The following is a 20,615-nucleotide window of genomic DNA, read 5'->3' on the forward strand; positions in this document are numbered from 1 at the left end:
TACTCCGTGATCATGGCTGCTTCTTCGCCATCTTACGCCGAGGGCGCTTGGCTCCTGTTCTAAACGTTAACAGAACCTGGAAACCTTCTAAAGATGTGTATTTCAGAAAAGATATTTTAGCGGGGGGTCATTTAAAATGGGCTTGTGTTTTATAATCTTCGGTGCACACTGGACGCCGGTGTTAAACACGAACGTTTCTTTTATCTAGCCGGTTGGCAGTAATAATGGCCGTTTGCCTTCTTTGGTTCGTTTTTTACATGAAGTAAAGCACAGATTTTTGAAATGACAAATAACCCAAATATTTTTCTAGATCTCCAGGCATACTAAAGTACCACATGCTGTGCCTTGACAAAAAAAAAAAACAAGATAAACCCTCTGGACGCGTCGGATAATTCTCCTGATTTTTAATTTAATTTTTTTTGTTTTTATTCATTTAAAATGCTGCTCTGATTTATCAAACCTAAACTACAAATCTCATTCCGAACACTTTTTATTTGTGCCTTGTTGGTTAAGCACTTTAGCTCTGTTACTCGTTTCTATTAAAGGGACCTTTAAGCTTCTAGACCCTTCAGCATTACGGTTTAACCGGAACCTTATTCTGGTTTTAGGTGACGCTTTTTATTGCAGCTTCTTAACCGTATCCGTGTTGTCGCTGCCCGGTATCGACCAAAGCAAATATCTAGAGCGGATTTTAATTTGTGTCGCTAATTGTCATCCAATCATCGCCTTATTTGCAATCGTATACGCATTTAGTTACGTATTTTTACTCCTTTTGGATCGCGTTACGTTTATCTTTCTTAAAATGTCGAAATTCCTGGAAGTTTATGGAACTTTTTTCCCCCTTTTTCTCTCGTTTGTTTTAAACCTTTGCATTTAAACTGTTTTATCTGTCGTCCCGTTCTGCAAATTTGAAAACGCTTTACCAGCTTACACATCAACTATGCGGTTAAACTGTTCAACTTTGCCTGTTCTGTATATATGTTATGTGTTTTTTTTTTTATTTATAAAACAAAGTCAATCCGTTTGGGTTGGTGCTGTACAGAGCACTTATTGCAATATGAGAATTTAAGTGCATTAAATATTGTGACTTTTTTCAAGTCTGAATCGTTTAATAAACATTTTTTTATTTATTTTGTGTGATTTTCTGTTAAAGGGGTCATCTTGATGATCATCTTCCAAAGTGTGATAAAGGCTCATCGGCATAGCAGATGTTTAAATATTGACTAGTCATCCTAAATATCAGTTTTGTTCCTAAATTGGGTGTTCGTATTCATTTCAAGGACCAATGTCTATCTGCTGCTTAAACCGTGGCAAGGCCGTTATAAGTCCAAGGCAGGATGCCTCATTGCCATTTTAGGCGATCAGTGCTCTCTAATGCCGCTAGTCAGTGGGCAGGTTAAAGGGAAGATCACGGATCTCCCGGACCAGCCCATTAACGCCATGTAGACCTGTGCCAAGTCCTCATAGTTTGCTTGCCCATAGCGCTTCCTTTAGAAGTAGAGCACTGAAATATGGTGTCCTATCCCGACACTTATTAGGAAGGACGGCAGAGGGGCGGCAGGCAGCGCTTCCTTGGTTTACGCCTGGGGAATTCCAGATGGTAAATATGTCATGGAGTGGGGGTTTTCCCGCCGGTCCCCCCCCCCCACGTTTGAGACTTTATACCCCAATATGATGGAGTCCGGCTGGCACCATTACATCTTGGTAGCTGCAAAGCCTCTGGTGCTGAATTAAGAAAACCGATAGACTGTAATCATAAGACATAAAAGTGGAAGAAAATCCCAGAGAAGCTCGGTCTTAACTATGATTTAAATGGAAGCCCTTTTGTGTCGCTCGTTGGCTACTTGGAACCACCAATCAGTGTCATGAATTGTGAGATCGCATTGTACTGCAAAATGCATTCTTTTAAGTGGGGTTGTCAAAGATGTTAAAGGGTCCCTTTAGGTTCTCTAGGCCACCTTTATCAATAAATATAGAGTGATTTTGAACGAAAAATGATACTCATTGAGCAATTACCATATATGGGAAAAAATATTTTCGGTTCTGAGTTGTTTTTTTTTTTGTTTGTTTTTTTTGGAGGGGGGTGGGTTTTATCTATAAATTACGAAATAAAAACAAGCCGTGTAATCTTCAGTTCCATAGAAACATAGACTTTGATGGCAGATAAGAACCGTTTGGCCAATTAGTCTGCCCGTGTTTTCCTGCTTTAAAGACACAGACCTTAATCGGTCCTTGATTTCTTCTTGGATCCAGGAACCGTATGCCTATCACATGTATGATTAAATTCTCTCACTGTATTAACCTTTACCATTCTGCTGAGCGCCTGTTCCACTTATCTACCACCCTCTCAGCAAAGTTCCCCTTTAAGAAGGTTTTCTGAGTTGATTCCTGTAGAGGGCAGCAGATACACAGATATCGCACCGAAAAGATTCAGGGAAAAATACTGTCTTCATATTATGTTAATAACTGGAACAAATGTTGGGAAAAAACATGTCAGTCAAATAGAATTAAGCCTCATGTAAGTGCCGATAATTATTGCTGGAAAAATTATAGCAGTGTGTCGGAACTAAAAATAAGTGAAATTAAATTATACGTTCATTTTCCTATACACAATGTATTTTATTAATCACATGCTTTGCAACCAGTGCCAATCCTACACCAAGTGGCACCCCAGGCACAAATATTCTCCTGCACCCCCCCCCCATTCTTTTACATAGATGGCAATATTTTTAAAGCTTACCAGGATCGAGCAGTGATGAAGGAATAATGAGTAGGGTGGCGAGCAATTATTTGTTATGCGGGGGCAGTTGAGCCAGGTATACAGGGTACATGGCACCCAGGCACCGGGAATAATTGCCCCGCTCCTACTCTGTACAGCCTCTTCACCACTCTGCATCTCACCCTGCACACCTCTTCCCTACCTCATATGCAAACACACACACACACACGGTCTAACACCATACACTCACACTCAAACAATACGCTGACTTGCTGGTTGTGGACACTCCACCCAGTCTAATACTGAATCCTGACACACACACACACACACACACACACACACACGCTCACTCACTCACTCACTCTAACATCATACACTGTCTAACATTTTAAATTGACACAATCACTCGTACACTGACACACCACTCTATACATTAACACACACTTGTTCACTCTAACACCATACACTAACACCCAACCCAGTTTAACATATCCTGGCGCTTGGCTTCAATCACAGGCACACGGTGCGAGGGAGCACTCAGGCAGAGGTCTGAAGGAACAGACTTCGTACTTCCTTAATTTTGGGTCGGTTAGGAGATCCGTGTTCTGCCCAACCAGCTCTGCTCCTCGGGCAGATGTTGTCTGAGCCAGAGGTTTGAAGCCTGTAAATTGCTATACTGCATGAGAGAAATTAGGACAAAAGTGGTCGTTGGTGGGTGCCATAAGCACCATCCTTTTGTTTACTTCCACAGTGCCCCTAAACACATGCCTAGTCTGCCAAATGTAAAACAATGTAGAAGATAAACATGCCTGGGAACTTCTCCTCTTCAGGGAGAGTGGCTCAGAGAGCGGTGGGACTGGCCACGTAAGGGTCAGGGCGAGCCACGCAAGGGTCAGGGCTGATATTTATAAGGGTGGGACTAGCCCCAGATAGCTTAGATCTGTATTGAGGTGGGAAGCAACTAGGACCGAGTGGACCTACCCACAGCTTACGTGACCAAGACACAGAACATGGTGACCCGGAAAAACCAGATAACTGGAGAAGAGGTGATCCATCCTGGAGACTCCAGGCAAAACCTCCATGTTGGAGGTCACCTGGGCTCAATTTTCATGCTGTTGGCAACCAGTACTGAACATTGGCTATCAGAGATTTGATTGCTTTAGGGCTTCCTCCTGTTCCAACTTGCAAAACATTGGGAGCTACCCTCAACAACTAGCCCCTAAAGCCCCATGAAGTGGAAAGTGATAACGTCTATTTATACGATTCTGTTCTTTTTCTTTGATAACGTGTCTGTTTTATAACAAAGAAAGAAAACCAGTAAGACTGTAAACTTAAAAATAATAGAGACATGTTAACCTGTGTGAAATTAAGTATGCTTACTGACGGATTAATTGTTATAAATGGAGTTAAACGAGTTCTGATACTACAATTTGCACAAATTAATCTGTAAAAAAACTTTCGTGACCGTAGGCACTGTCATTAATTAAGCACTAATTAAGCTCTTTATTAAGAGAGTCTGATGATAAAACCCGATAATTACTTTTTACCAGACAATATATGGCAGTAAAATGAAACATACTTGTCAAAGCTAATTTGCCATTCATTTACTTCATTTACCGATGTATGTGAATGTTTCATTGAATGGTTACTTGCCTATGTAAAGGGAGACTCCAGCCAAGGCTATAAAAATAATTAATATTTTAGAGCTTCTGGATCCAAGGAGAAATCCGATTGCCTTTTGGAGTCAAGAAGGAATTTCCCCCCCTGATGGCAGAATTCAAATTAACTCAATTAGGGTTTTTTGCCTTCTTTTGGATGAAGAGTAGGAAGGTTGGGTAGAAGGGTTGATCTTGAAGGACTTAGGTCTTTTTCAACCTTATGTACTATGTAACTATGTGTCTTCTGCCACTTAATATACCTAATGCCTGTTACCTCCCCCTGATTGATTTCAGTGGGAGTATTTTCCTGCCGCTGACTATCTCTGGTCCGTGTTTAATTTCTGGGCAGGAGAGGAAGCGCTCCCGGCCTAGCACACCATCAGGTATAATTTCCATGCCCAACAAACCATCATAAAATATTTTACATTCAGGAATGCAATCTATGATAAAGCAGCAAATTCTCCGGGATTGGGAATGTAACTGCAATGGCCCCAAGTAGACTCTTCCTAAGTGGTCAGATAAGAGTTACACTGGGTTATCCATCCATCCCGGCCCTGCATGACTTCCTCCATCTACTCACCTGGACACCTGCATATCTCCACCATATCAGATCTCCTGCTTTAACCTCTTGTCTTTTACCTGGGATGTCTCTATCCTGCCTCTCAACATACCCTGTTGATTTCAAAGGGTTAACTTTGGTGCCCTCTTGTCTGGCCTAATTGTTCAGACAAGGTGTGAAACATCTGCATCCTATATGCAATCACCTTATCTGACCACCTGTGAGGTTTCCCTATAAATTCCTAGATTCCTCGCTTGGAAATGTCGCTGCAGAGGCTTCATCACAAGTGGACTCCTCATAAGTGGACAATTAAGAATTGCACTTGAGGGAAACTGCAGGGATTGCAATATTATCTCCTCCAGCAATCAACAGCCATCATCCTAATCAAACCATCTGAAGGACCAACGACCTCTACAGATCATCCGGACTCTATCAACTCATCCCCATCCAAGCCGTTCTCTCCTACTGTTTCACTTCCCCCAACCACCATTCTTTTTGTAGCAGTTTGTTATTGTGTGTGACTTTAAAATATTCCACTGATTTTAGCAGCACTACAGAATCTGCTGGCGCTATATAAATAATTTAATGCAATGGGCCAGAAGGTGTCATCTCCAACCCCTGCTTATATACGGTATGCTTGGTTGACTTATCCACAATAAAACTAGTAATAGTTTACTTGACCATCGGACATAAGCTGAGCTGTTTCTTGGACACTCTCTAGGAGGTTGTGTCAGAGGGTCTGGCGTGTGGTCAGTGATGTGGCCATCAGCACCATGTCTTTGCTCCCAGTGTGTGTGTTTCACAGTTATTCAGTGGCCATGCTAGGTGCAGCAATCAGCTGTTTTCACAGATCCAAAGATTATCAAGTGCCATGACTGCCGTGAGTGAAGAACCTAGCAAAGATTTGAGCCCCAAGATGGGCAGACAGGGACAACAGTGAGGAGGCTCAAGTACAGGCAGATACTGAGCATGGATAGCAAGACTGCGCAGAAGGCGGTCGTCCGCTAAGTTCACACTGCACAGGGACCTTGTTACAGCTGGCAGTTGAGCTGCTGGTAGGGGGTCTCAACACCAAGTCCCCCACTGTGGAATGTGGGCTCACATGTAGGGCAACATTCAGCCCAGGGGCAAGTCCAGCCAAGTGGCCAAGTAATAGCGTAGCCCACGACATATCTGTCGCACAACGCAAGTGAATGGTTATTACCCAGTCCTGTCCAAAACACATTTTCAAAAATGCATATAATTTAATAAAAGGAGTCCAGAAAGGATCCAGCCACTTAAATCACTGGTACTTTAGGTACACGGGTAGATACAAGTAGAATGCAAAAAGCTTTAGGCAGAGGAGCAAAATCAAGGCAGCCCAGGGGGCAATTGTTCTCTCCCGCTCGCATGTCCGCTAGGCCAGCATTTCCCAGGACATAATGAGGTAAATCTGGGACTCAGGACTTAGCTTTTAATTCCGGGACTGTCCAGGTGAAATCTGAACCGGAGATCACCTTATAAAATATAACTTACCTATTCTGTTTAATTATCTTTGCCTATCACATTTTGCCAATATATATTCAAAATTAAAAATGAAAGCTAATATTTCATGGTGTCCAGATATTAGCTGTCGATGTCATTTGGCATGTTGTTGGCTTTCCCAAAGTAATTCTAAAAGTTCAAGTAGAAAGTTTGGGTTATAAACCATCTGTCTTACCGAGATTCCCAAAGCACAACATGATGCATTTAGAAAAAAAAATGGTATTTTTTCATCCAGAAGAAATAGCAGTTCTAACTCAATTTAAGCTTAACAAAGAAATATGATTCTAGTCATTGAAGGCCAGAGGAAAAAAGGAAAATCAATGCAAATGTGTTCAAAAACAAAAAGAATCTAATATACCGGGGAAAAAAAAGATTGTTCCACAAAAAGAAAAGATAAAAGCAACTACAGCCAGAGTTAGAATGTTAGTAGGCAACGCATTGTCCAAGTGATCTTGAGGAGGCACTGCCCTGTTCTTAGGCCCCAAACCTCGCTGCCCGTCTATGCTCCTCTAATGTCCCCCCTTTTCTAGGCGCTCAGAATATTTGCTGGGTATGAGTATATACCGGTGTTCTGCGGTCTTAAAATCCACAGTAATTTGTAAAGAAACAGCAGAAAACATACATTTCAATGGCCAAAGAGGGGCAACACCAGTTTGTGGTTTGAGGTGTGATGAGAGGGCAGATCTCTTCTAAGACTTTTTACCAAGTATGGCATCTAGAAGAAGAAAAGTGTAATTCGTTTAGTTTATAAATACATTTTCTACTGTATAGATGCAAATTATTGTAGGTTTTAGAACCCTGTGATACACTCATACCCAGAAGAACATTCCGAGCTAGGAAATGGGGACATCAGGGAAGGAAAGAGAGACAGATGGAATGGTGTCTCAAAGAGGCGATCTCCCACCTAACAAGTGCCAAATCCCGCTTCCCCTGCTGAGGAAGCAGGGCTTCGTTGAGCATTCAGGAAGGTCTAATGAGACCTCTCATGGTCATGAGCACATAGTGATTGCATTGATTTTAACCCCTTAATGACAAAGCCCGTACATGTACTCAAAATGCATTGTTTTCAATGGGTTTAGGGACCGCCCATTGTCCTTAAGGGGTTAAAACAGCAGACCATGTAGGAAATGTTGGTCTTCAGCTCTGAAGCTGCAGCTTCTCCTGAAGATAAGTGATTTTATTTGCAGAATGAATATTATTTGGAGGCTCCTGCCTTAACTGTATGTTATCATTTGAAGGCATGCTTTGTAAGCCTTCACAATTGGAGAAACACGTCAAAAAGCAAGAACCAAGAGTTGCCGCACACCAAACTCTCTCTATATTCCTTTTGTTTTTGTTCTTTGCGAGTTTTAACATGGAAAGAAAATGCATATTAATGAATTCACACTTCAGAGGGAGCAGGAAACCCCGTGGATTCCTGAAGCGCATTTCTCCCACCATGTTTGTAACGTCTCAGCTTCAAGCTTCTACCTTATTTAGAGACTCGGCAGGAGTTTCAATAAAAAAGGACAAAAAGAACTGTAATTATATTCATGTGAACATATAAAATGTAGCCAGAGTGCCGAAAAAGGCTTTATATTTCAGTCTTTTTTTTCTAGCCGATGATTATTATTATTAAATAAAAAATAAAAAAAACCTAGTTTAAGGGTATAAGAATGTACATTTTATTTATGTAATAGCTTTTTCATTGAGTGAAATGGTATTAAAGTCCCAATAAAAAAAAAAATTAAAAAATTAAAAAATGTTCTCGTAGAGAATAAAACACAATGCTGCATATTGCCTGGTTTTGTCTCATTTTGTTCCAATAAATGCCCTTTATCTGCAGACCTGGAGGCCGCCATTGTTGCTGATTCTTTATGGCAAAGCTACAGAGGTCAGCGCCTCTATAGTCTGGCTGTGTGATTAAGACTGAGCAATTCTATTTATTTCAATATTTTTTGAAAACTTTTAATCTGATAATAAAAATGGTGGTAAAGATGATAACCCTTTAAGGAACATTGTAGAAATATATATATTTTATGACCTTCGAATGCATTTAAATTTGGTCTAATCCTTTTATAATAGTAAAGTCAGCTCAGACACTAGCAACGCCATCCATCTATATAGCCGGTTCTGCTAGAAATTACTCTGTCCGGATGAATTTCAAACTAGCATACGAATAGTTAAATAATATCCCCAAAAAAGATTATTGAATGCCACTGGATTGCAATATGATTAAGAAAATTGTCCTGCCATGGTTGACATCAGTGGTTTTCACGGCTTTTGTATTAAGACTTTGTTAGGAATGACTAAAAAATAGCATACTTACTAAACTTTTATAGCTGAGCTGAAAATGTTCACTGTGCGTTAGGAATGACAGATAAATGCGAGTTTCTTTTGCAAAAAAAGGAACAAATTGGTTCTACATAATGCAAAATCAGGTAAGAAATTGAAAAGAAATACCACCACTTTATCTATGGCTTACACGGGGTCGGTTTTGCATGAGAAGCAAGAAGAGGAACAATTAGAGGAGAATAGAGAGAGATGGGAGGAGGGAGAAAAGAGGGAAAAGAGAAATAACAGGACAGAAAAGGAAAGAAGGAGAGATGAGAAAATACAAAAAGTGGAGAAGGGAAAGGAAGGAGAAAGATGGTCCTCTTTGCCCACTATATCGGTTTTCCTTGCTCTGTCCGTCCTGGTTTTTTCATACCCTTTCAATGTATGTACTGTAAGAAGCCCTGCGTCAGATAATAATGATAAATAAAAAGAGAAAGGCAAGAAGGAAAATAGGGAAGAAAACAGAGGAGGGAAGAAGTGCAAAAATAAGAAAGAATAGAGAAGGGGAGACAGATGATAGAAAGAGGAAAGAAAGAAAGGAAGGAGAAAGAAGAGGGGGAAAGAGAGATAAGAGAGAAATGTGATTAGAGAGAAAAGAAAGAAAAAGAGAAAATGAGGGGGAATAAAATGAAATGCGGGAAGATCAGATCTAAGAGTAGGCCTAGGACGGCATGTCCAGTGGGGTCAACCAGTAAAGCGTGAGGTATCTGTGCCGCTTGTCTTCAAAAGGCGTCATAGCCAGAGCTGAGCATTGAGGCATGCACAGAGCCGGCCGGGTCAGACCTCGGGCAGCACCCTGACTAAGCACTCATCTCGGGCCAGCCTAAGGTTTCTAGCACCTTAGATGTTTCCAGGTCCCACTCGTTTGTTCACATAGTAAATGAATTAGAGCCACCTACTAGGTTAAATTCCTAAGCAGACGCCTAGTCTGCTGGTTTTGCATGGCCATGCACAGCCACCTGTGTACCTGTGTACCTATGGGTACTTGTACCTGTGTACCTATGGGTGCTTAGACACAGCCATGGGGTTCCTCACAGAAATGCAATGTTACAGGGCTGAGTTTTCATGTTATATAAAATAGTCTCGAAATATACAGAAATTCTATTTGAGGCTTTACTAATCCATTAATTTTCAAGCTACAACTTGTTTTTCCCTTTATTAATAAAGGACAAAACCAATTACAGTGTTTACCATCTTGGATGGATGACTGATCATTATAGTTACACTTCACATGTATTCTTCACACTTGAAGATATACGCGGCTAAATATCAATCATTAAAACGGGGACTGAAAAACAGGAATTTAAAATGGATTTATTAAAATCCCTCTAGGGTGAAGATTAAATGAAATTTGTTTTATTCAAAGAAAGACAAGCATGGCTAGGATGGTCTCTTTTCCTCCACCTGATATATCCCCCACACCAAACCTTAATTCTTTGTATATATATATATATATATATATATATATATATATATATACCTGTATATATATATTACATATATCTGTCAGTAACTTGGAATGTGGGTCATCATATCCGACATATTAAATATATGTTGAATCCCTGTGTGGATAATTTATGTGAAATATTACGGCTACAGTATATCAGATTTAAAGGTTTTAATTGTTGCACCGAATGATAAAAGATTCAAAGTGATCATTTTAATAAACTGAATCAGAAAAGAAGGAAGGGATATTAATCAAAAAATTTAATTCAGATTCTCAGGGGAAGGAAGGTGAAATGTGCCCTGATGTCCGTGCTTTCTAGAAGCTCAGAATGTTTGCTGGATATGAGAGAATCAGAGTGTTCTAGAAGTCTCTATAATGCATATAGAAATAGCAGGGATCACATTAATGATTTCATTTGATTAAATTCAATACATTATTAATAAATCACCTGCAATTTCTGTTAAATCTCTATATCTAAATAAAGTGATTTTAAGAAGCTTTTTTCAGTTTTTATAGCAACAAGATACCAGTGCCAGCTAGAATTATGCACGAGGTCCAGAATAATTTTGGAGACATTTTTGGTTTCGCTTTACACTGTTTTCGGGCAACGAAGTTTGTTTTCTGCCCTTTCATTTGCCCCCCCCCCGCTTACTTTCCTTCTCTAGCCGTTTTCTTATCTCCTCTGATTTCTTGGCAGATGCAGCGACCATGCTGATAGGGAGCGGGGAGGAGGGAGGTTCAGTATGTGAGACAGTGTGCTGCTGCATAGAAAAGGTGAAAAAAGTGAGGGGCATGTAGAGCACACACAGTGCCTGAAATAGAAGATGCTCTAAATTATAATATAGTCCTTGCTTGTCTGTAGTGTTTTCCTTACAGACACTGAAATGGTTAATTCTGGGTAATTGCTCATCGGAGCTTGTTTAAGCCTGTATGACCCCAGATAAAGCAATCAGAGGGAGAGATTGTTCATCCAAAGCAGGCCAACAAATAAATGAAAGTAAAATCTTTTTTTTGTTTTTGTTAGTTTATGCAGGGATCTAAATGTTGTTTCTAATCGTTTCAAGATTATTTCAAGATTATTAAGACATAAAAAAGGAAACATTTTCGCAACTCATTAGGTTCAACGTGTATCATGTAAACAACTTGATATCCTTAAGTTTGTGAGTCTAACCGACAGACTGATTTTTCTTGTACAGTATCTCCAACATTAAAGTGCGTCTTTGACGACAGTGTGTGACACTCTACACAATATCTTTCTTTGGGAAGCAAGAAACCTAAATACAAAAATCTGAAACACCATTGTGGGTACATATTTACAGCTACTGTGAATAACGAAAACGAATGTGGGTGGACAGTCGCTGAGATTATTGGGAACTCCAAGGTAACAGAAGTTTCCTTAACAAAAGTATTATATGAGTCGTACATTTTATCTCACGCTAGTTTCCCCACAAAGAATAGCCAGAGAAAAAAACTCTTGGGTGAGGTGAGGTTAGGACTTGATACCCTAATACACCTTGACAATTTATAAAGTCAAGATGATACTTTTCTGTTAAGCTTATCACAGAGAACATGAGAAGAGGCTATTTCTTGTGTTGATAAGAGGGGAAGTACCCCTCACGAAAACCAGGTGTTTCAGAGACAGCTGAAAACTTCTACTCCCTATGTCAAGGGAAGAATTAAGCCATGCATTATACAGGGCCAGATCAGATCTTCTTGTAGGAGAACCTCACGATGGCTGGCCCTTCACAATGAATAGTCAAGTTAGGGAGTTGTAATGAGATGTAACTGTCCAGCAAACCGTTGAGTGATTACAAACCTCTGATTGAAGACCGTGATATCCCAACAGAACACTATGGATATGCGCCCGGACTCAAAATAACTGAAAATAGTTAATAACGGGAGAGAACCTTTTAGATCTTAACACATTTTAGATGCCATGCTATGCCATTGTTTTTGTACTTTGTTTCTAATGTCATTCTTAATTTAGAATATATAATCAGAACAATGACATTATTATCGGATTGGGTTATATAGCAGCCTGTGAGAAGAGCAGAGACATTTCTGGGTTGAGCCAACAAAGCCACCTTTAGAAGACTACACCTGAGGGCTACAGAATCAGGACCATAGAGAAGGTCCAATGCCAAATGAAAATAAAGTCACTAAATAGATACAGTATGGTACAATATATTGTTTAATTTCAAACAAGTAATAGACGCATCGTTGTGATGTTATCGTCATCGCACCTTGCTTCTCTAGAGAGCCTCTTGACCGCCATCTTTGGCCATTCCATGACAAACTCAAGCCAGCACAATATGAAGAGCATATGTTTAGGATTGCGTGTGAGTACCAGATTTACTAAAGTACTACATTATATTTCCAAAACCATGTCCCAACAAAGAGGATTCTAGCTTTCATTACAGAGAAGGCAATTACATTTGATGACCTCTTTGATTTATGACTGAGAACGCGCCCAGCTGTTTTATTTCATTGCACTGCTGACCCATAAAATTGGAAATGTGTGGCGGGTGGTTTGCTTTTAGCTCCCTTTCTGGAAACAGCACGAGATCCTGCTGTTTGTCACAGTGATTGGTAGTTAAATCATGTTTTTCTATTTGTTAGAGCTGTGAAATTGCCGCCAGTAGGACTCATTGCTTTGTTGGGTTTTTCTTTTTTTTCCGAAGGCTACATTGAACAAATCATCTGTAATAAAGTTGAAGAACGTCTGTAGCACAATGAGTTGATTTGCATGCTGGGGGGTTACAAAGAATATGAAAAGGTTCGTTAGAAAGCGTAGAAAACATTCACGTCTTATTGCGCAGGAGAACCCCCTGTCGATCGGGAAAAATATCTTAAAATATTTCTATTTTTTTGTGATTTTAATCCGAGGATTTCCTTATCGAGAGTGGAAGAAAGTAAATGTTGAAACAAAGCAGAAAGCACTCTGTTCTTTGATTTGTTGTCTGTGTAAATCCGGCAAATATTGTCATTTTAGCACAAAGAAGTCCACTTAAGTTTTCACGAGATATGAAACCAGATGTGCTCAGAACTTTGATCAGTAATGAATTGTAGGTGTGCATTTCATAGCCTGTTTGCCTTTTAGAACACAGTTTGCCATCGGTAACTTAATGCTGTATTCCGGATCTTGGGCGGTCTTGGAAAAAGTTACTATCGAGACCATATCCTCACCGATGTCCACCTGAGACCTCCAGCGTCTACAGATAAGCAACTTCTTCAGGGCCCTCTGGAAGTCCCTGTTTAGAAAAGCATACAGCATGGGGTTGATGGTGGAATTGCAGTACCCCAGCCATGTAATAAACTTGAAAGCGTTGACTAGGACAGCGCTGGTGGAACTGGTTCCCTTTGCCGCAATCCATACATTTAGGACAAAGTAGGGTAACCAGCACATCACAAACACAGAAATGATGATACTCATAGTCCTTGTGGCTTTATTCTCCAGTTGCAAGTTATTTTGCCGATTGCTGTTTGGATGGTAATGAAGGTCCAGCGTCTGAGAGACAATGCGGGTGGCTTTTAACCGAGAAGCCTTGTAGATGAAGAAGTACATGGTGCACATGATCATAAATGGAATGTAGAAGGCCAGCGATGAGGCCACAATAGCAAAAGTCCAATTTGTTACAAATATACATTCTTTCCCGTCGTCAAAGTCTATACCAGGGATCTCGTTCCAGCCTTGCATGACGGGAAGGAAAGATATCAAGGAAGAATAAACCCAAATGGTCACAGTCATAAGGATACATCTGTAAATAAATCATAAATAAGCACATATATAATATAATATATGTAATATAATATAGAATATATATATATATATACTGTATACTTACACCTATTATTTAAGCAATATTTTAGTTTGGGTTACCTCTCCACATACATTTAGAACATTTTTAAAATTAAATATAATATAACCCGGTACATGGGATCTGGACAAAAATAATAAATGACCAGATTTTACAAATTGCACCCATTCTTAATGGAATCTGGTAAAAATCACTGCTGAGTTGTAAAAATATATATATTTAAAATTATTATAAATAAAGAGAAACGTTATTATAAATTCCAAGGTGTGTGGAATAGAATCAATGATTATATTATTTTGCTATATGCCTCTATGTAACCAGAAACGTGCTGGCAATCTTTCTTTGCCGTATACAATAAATTACAGGTCATACGGTTTCTTTTTCTTAGTAAATAAATTAATTTAAAAAAAACATTATTTACAGGACTGTTGGGACAAATAGTCCCATTGGATATAAATATATAAATGTTTTTTTGCAAATACACTTTAAGATTGTTAATCATATTATTACTTAGTGTTTTATATAGCACCATCAAATTCCGTAGCGCTGTACAATGGATAGAGAGGAAATAACAAGTAGTATGTAACATAACAATTTGACTTAGAGAAACTTTCTAGGTAGTTTCACCATACCTGGGAACTCTCCGGGTTTGACTCGGAGATTTCTGGGTGAGCAATGCTTCTCCGGTTCTCCGGGTCAAGACCCGAATCCTCTGGGTCGCGGGAGCGGGGTCTTGACACGTCCTGCTCCCCGCCCATATTCCCTTTAAATGGGGGTGTTTCCCAAAGCCGTCAGCGGGAACGCCCCCAACGGCAGCGGGAACTCCTATTAACGTTAGCGGGACCAACCACCGATGTCAGCGGGAACTCCCATTAACGTCAATAGGACTAACGATGTCAGCGGGACTGCCCACCGACATCACGGGACCACCTGCTGACATCAGTGTGCAGTCCTGGCCGCGTCACGCAAGGGAAGGGTCCGGGTAGCCAGAGGCCAAAAGTTCTCAGGTATGAGTTTCAGGCACTAATAAACAGGATCTGTAGGAAACATATATAGTCATTTTTTTCTTGATAAATCATAATAACTCTTACGGGTACCCACCTGTGCCGTGACATTCTCTTGGAATAATGGTAAGGAGTCACCACGGAGCAGTATCTGTCCAGGCTAATGAAGCACAGGGTAACGATGGACGCTGTGCAGAACATGACGTCAAAAGAGATCCACACTTTGCAGAACTGCTTTCCGAACAGCCACATGCCAGTCACTTCATAAATAATGCTGAAAAATAAAATACAGCCAACGATCAACGTATGCCGAACAACAGACATCACCAGCCTGCAGATATACCACAGCATTATAAATGAGCAAGAGTAATAATTATATAGTATTTTATAGCAAGTCGTGTTCACCTATTCCAGGGAACCAAGTAAATGTTAGTGAATACGCGCTTATCCGGGAGCTTCGCGTGTCAGGTTTACTAACTCACTTGTGAACAAAACCCTATGTAGGGGTTTAATAATTTCATATGAAATCAGTAATAACACAACCCTACAAACACAGATGTGAGCGGTTAGAGAGCTGTTTAGCAGTTGCTCACTGGACGCAAATCAGAAGACACCGTGGTCTCCTGGTGGTTTGAATAGACTCTATATTCAACATTCACTAGTATCAACATTTAGTGAATTTGGGTCACAGAGCCTATCGGGTCTCAGTTACCCCATAAAATTAGGTCACAGATGCCCTATAAAACAACAGGATTCTTTTAGGTGTGAATGGACATGTGCTGGTTGCCCAAATGCATAAAACGTGTGATTTCAGCCACTGCTCCACCATCCGAGGTAGCTGCTCCCCGGCAAGTAGGGATCAAGGGCCAGTTGGGGAGAAGCGCTGATCTCTCCTGACTGGCCCAGGGTGCTGTAAAATCAATAAACGCCTGTGCCATTGCCCAGCCCTGCCCATTCCCGATGCTGACCCTGCCGCATCCCACCGTCGATCTCTGCCCACCATGTACACCCCTCAACACAGGTTTCCTGATTTGGAAAACTGAAGTGTTCCAGGTACGTGTACATAAAACTATGGAGTCCTGTATGCTCCAGTATATTGTACTGCATGCAAATTCAAGCATGCATTATTGTTAATAGGAACTAGAGAGCAAGCGTGTGTGTGTGCGTTAAAATACCCTTCAATCCATCAAAAATGGTCTCCAATGTGCAATAAAAAATGTAAACATTTAGGGACTGGGACGTTTCTTTAGGGCAGATTGCATGTGTCTCGGGTAAGATAATATCATTTTGCTGTATGGTTGCCCCCAGCATGTTTGAAGCCCCCTGCCTTTACTGCTATAGTTATTGGAGGCTGCAATCTACTCGCGTCCTTGTATGTCACGTTACTGTCCTTGTGTTCTGATTATAATTACCGCCTCCCCTCAGGCATCTACTCGCGAAAGACTACCTTCAATCATACCCTGACATATCTGTGTCTATATTTAGCTGCATGTATTATGTTTTATTCAGATGCACATTACATGGCGCTTAATACATAAAACAAACGAGAGGCTGCTACGGAGAATAACAGAGCTACGTTACAGTAACCTACATCACGTAAACACGATAATAATAATAAAGAATTAACGAACATATAAAACAAGGCAGGGACGGCTTCCCATCAAATGGATTTCCCATCAGACAACCTATGCATGCGTGGAGGCAAAGGTTCTTCAGGACCAAAAGAGGAGAGACAGAATACTGACCCCACTCACTCCAATGTGTTCACACTCACGCTTCACTAAGGTTCCACCCCCCCCCATTTACTGAACCCTAGTGCCATGTCCATCAGTGATCTAATTTTAATCTTGGCCCCCGGCAGCAAGAACTCCCCCAGACAGCGAAGTCATGGAGTCGACACCACAACTCTTACGCGAAGTCTTCACAACTTTTCCCATTGGGGAAAAGACCCTAATGAATCGAGAACTGTAATTGGTGGAACTAAAAAGAAATGTATCCATGTGATAAAACTGGTTTTATCTGATATATAAACATAACTTTATTATTATTCATTATATTTAATATATTTTAATAAAATGAATCGTCTGGTGGGGATCGTGGTAATGCTATTGTCTATGGGATCTTGAGGAACAATTAAAAATAAAAACAATGACCACATTTTATTTGAAAATAATTGACCTTTTAGAATTAAGAAGGTTTTATGGGACCATTTGGTGGCCTCATTGAAACTGGGAGCAGTAAGTTCCCTTTAAAGCATCAAACACGCTAAAATGTTTGACTGTATGCGGGGGGGAGGGTGCGCCCCTTTTTTACTTAAATTTCGACCAAGCTTAAAAAAAGACGGGCATTTTGAATAATTCAATTGTCTATCCCAGGGGTAGGCAAACTTCGGCACTCCAGATGTTGTGAACTACATTTCCCTTGATGCTTTGCCAGCATTATGACTGTAAGAGCATTATGGGAGATGTAGTCCACAACATCAGGAGTGCCAAATTTTGCCTACCCCTGGTCTATCCTAACGAGCAGGAACATTTCTGGACAGCATGCCCAGGGTTAAATATATTTCAGGCTCTTCAAAGCCGTATCACTGGTATGATATCACAATTCGGCTGAATATTAGAGAGGAGACGCAGTGTGCACCTTGACGTGACCCTCTCCGGGTGTCAAGTTCCGCATACCGGACCCCGACGAAGTCACTCACCTGATCCAGCGACGCGCCTCCTACTTTCTCCTCCGCATCCAGCACACACACGCACACACACACATGCACACAGACACGCACAGACACGCACACAGACACGCACACACACATACATAAAATCAGTTATAAAATTTGGTACAACTGAATTTTTCACGGATGCAGGGAATAAAACAGGACATTTAGTTTGATCTTTGATTAAACAAATTGAAATCCTCTGTTCAGGAAGCTTATGTCGAAAGATTAAGGAGCCGCTTTGGACCTTTGTGTTGTTTCAGTATTAGTCACAGATCAATAGCGCATGCCGAGGAATATTAAAAAAAAAAAAAAAACCTGTAACAATAAATGCTTCTGGCATTAGATAGAACATAGCATCGGAGGTCGTACTTAGAAAGCAATAAACCAGATGTTTCTTAACCGAGAAATTAGGATTGGAGGGTGAAAAAAGACAGAAACTGCTTGAGTCTTTATGTATTAAAAAAGACTTCATCCTTAACCCCTTGAAGACAACTGACGAGCCAGGTACGTCATTGTCTTTCCCCTTATCGCATCCTTGCGAATGAACCAATCACCAAAAGGAAGGAGCAACTTATTTCCCCTATATATATGCCCTTTACATAGGCATGGCTTTATAAATAAAATAAATAATAAATAAAATAGGAAAAGGAAATATATAGATAGTATAAGAAAATATATAGATATTAAAGAAAACAGTAGGGTTAGAATGGTTAGAATACAATTGTGTGTCTATATACATATATCTGACAGTTCACACATTCGCACCCTTATTCATCCTTACACAGGCACTACTGGGACAGATTGAGTGCCGTACGCAGGACTCCTCCATCTTCTCACATATGTTTAATGTAAGCCTATCATTTCTTTTTGATAAATTGTATTTATATGGATGTCACTACGAGATGTCCTTTTGCTTTACATTATACACCTTTTTGATTTATCATCTCAGAGTCCTGCGTTTCAGCCTTGGTGTGCGGTTCCAAGCGTAGTTAGCTAGAGATCGATTGCTCCTAATCACGTACATGATTGCATTTGGCTCTCACTTTGTTGAGCTTGAAGTTTGTGTATAACAGAGCGCTCTATTGTGTATTTTATTTTGTTTATTCCATATAGACGCCAATGATGGAAGAGATTTATTTGTTTTCCCGTCTTCACATTGAGTTCTATTTGGTTTCCCCTGATCACTGACATTGTGTTCCTAAGGAATCTCAGGCTTACGTTCCTCTTCCGCTAATGGAGCCGTTCATTTCTCTTATGCTTTGTCTTACACAAAAATGACCTTTCAATTACATCGTACAAGAGAGTGGATTTCACCAAGGTACGATCTCCGTACTCGCGCTCTAATATCGTATATTTTACGTGACATTTTATTGTATAAACAGATTATGTACACTGTATAACAGGATAATGTAGCCGAGCAGCAGGGGATGTGGAAACAATTTTATGTCGGAAATGAAATCATCATATGATGTCATATAATAATTGCAAAAAAAAAATCACGGAACAGAAATTATTGTTAAACAGGGTATTTTCGGTCTTATTTTTAAATGTATAAATAGATTGGAATGTTTTTGTCATACATATTATATTATATATATATACTTTATATATATATTATATACATGTATTTTAAATAACACTGGACAACATTAATATATAAAAAATATAAAAAATATACATGTATTTTAAATAACAATGGACAACATTAATATATAAAAAAGGTAGAAGAACAGTTAACATAAGATGAAGTTTTGAACAGTACTGTATTTATATATATATATATATACACTGAATATATCTATCTATCTATCTATCTATCTATATATATACCATTCTATATCAGTATGTGAAGCTCCATTCCTTGAGGATCAATGTTCCTCTGCTTAAGGATCTGCTATTTTAGCCGCTTGATTACTTAGAGAGATTATAAAACTCTGTTCCAATTCGGCCACTGAGGGCCGAGCACTCAAAGTGCCACTGCTTAATTTAGAATGCCGTGTTGTACATCAGAGGCTGCCGTATTCATGATCTCCATCAATCAGCTTAATTCACTTTCCGCTAGCCATGAATTTCTATTGAATAGCTTCCTAGAGAGAACGTAGCGCAGTTGTTAATAATGTCAACTGTGACACGGAATCTGAAACCGAAAAGATTAGGACATCACTCAAGGAAACTCAATTACGGCCACGCTCAATCAGGAACAGGAAAAAGCGCGGGGGCTTGAGTATGTAATACATGTTATGATATATACATGTTTTCATGTTAATTCATGTTCTTTTTGGAAGAACGCTATTTATCTGATAATAACTGCTAATTCATTGTTTAAGAGAGATCCTAAATTGGTCATATAATCATCAGAATATGTTTTTTTTTGGTTAGTAAACATGAAATAAAACCAAATCCAGGCCATATATCGGTAAAACCATTGATTTGTAGTCATGGAACGTCATTATGAGTTTTATACTTTTATAATGTAGGCGTTATCATAACTGTGTTATATTCAAGCTGCTGTCCAAGGTGCCAACGCTTTGCTAGACCCTGGATCGAGGCCGCTGTCCGTGGTCCTACAGACACTCGCCAGAACTTCATTCAAGCTGCAGTGCGGGGGTTCCATGGACTTGCTATAACTATATTCAACCTGCTATCCAGAGCCTTATAGAGGAGCCCCCCTTTATAAAGCCCAAGTACAGCTTCCTCTTCTAAAGGTAAAGTTTCATAAACGCTTTATTGATCCACATTTAGTCACCAAATGTAGGGTTCCATTCTGTACGAGCCGGTCCTTTCATTCTTCATAAAGGGAGGACGGGCATTATGTAGCCCAGGCGTCAAGTCGAAGCAAGTTGACCTGCAAACA

General features: G+C 39.9%; 1 protein-coding gene across 1 annotated transcript; it reads right to left on the minus strand.

Moving 5' to 3' along the window:
• Positions 1 to 12,396: 12,396 nt before the first annotated feature.
• Positions 12,397 to 15,298, minus strand: LOC128478324 (octopamine receptor-like). Its single transcript, XM_053458136.1, has 2 exons — positions 15,143 to 15,298; positions 12,397 to 13,981 (listed from the first exon to the last, which is right to left on the minus strand). The coding sequence occupies exons 1-2, from the start codon at positions 15,295 to 15,297 to the stop codon at positions 13,276 to 13,278; spliced, it is 861 nt and encodes a 286-aa protein (XP_053314111.1). The 5' UTR covers position 15,298; the 3' UTR covers positions 12,397 to 13,275.
• Positions 15,299 to 20,615: the final 5,317 nt, after the last annotated feature.

Source organism: Spea bombifrons, chromosome 1, assembly GCF_027358695.1.
Source record: "Spea bombifrons isolate aSpeBom1 chromosome 1, aSpeBom1.2.pri, whole genome shotgun sequence".
Taxonomy (NCBI): Eukaryota; Metazoa; Chordata; class Amphibia; order Anura; family Pelobatidae; genus Spea; species Spea bombifrons.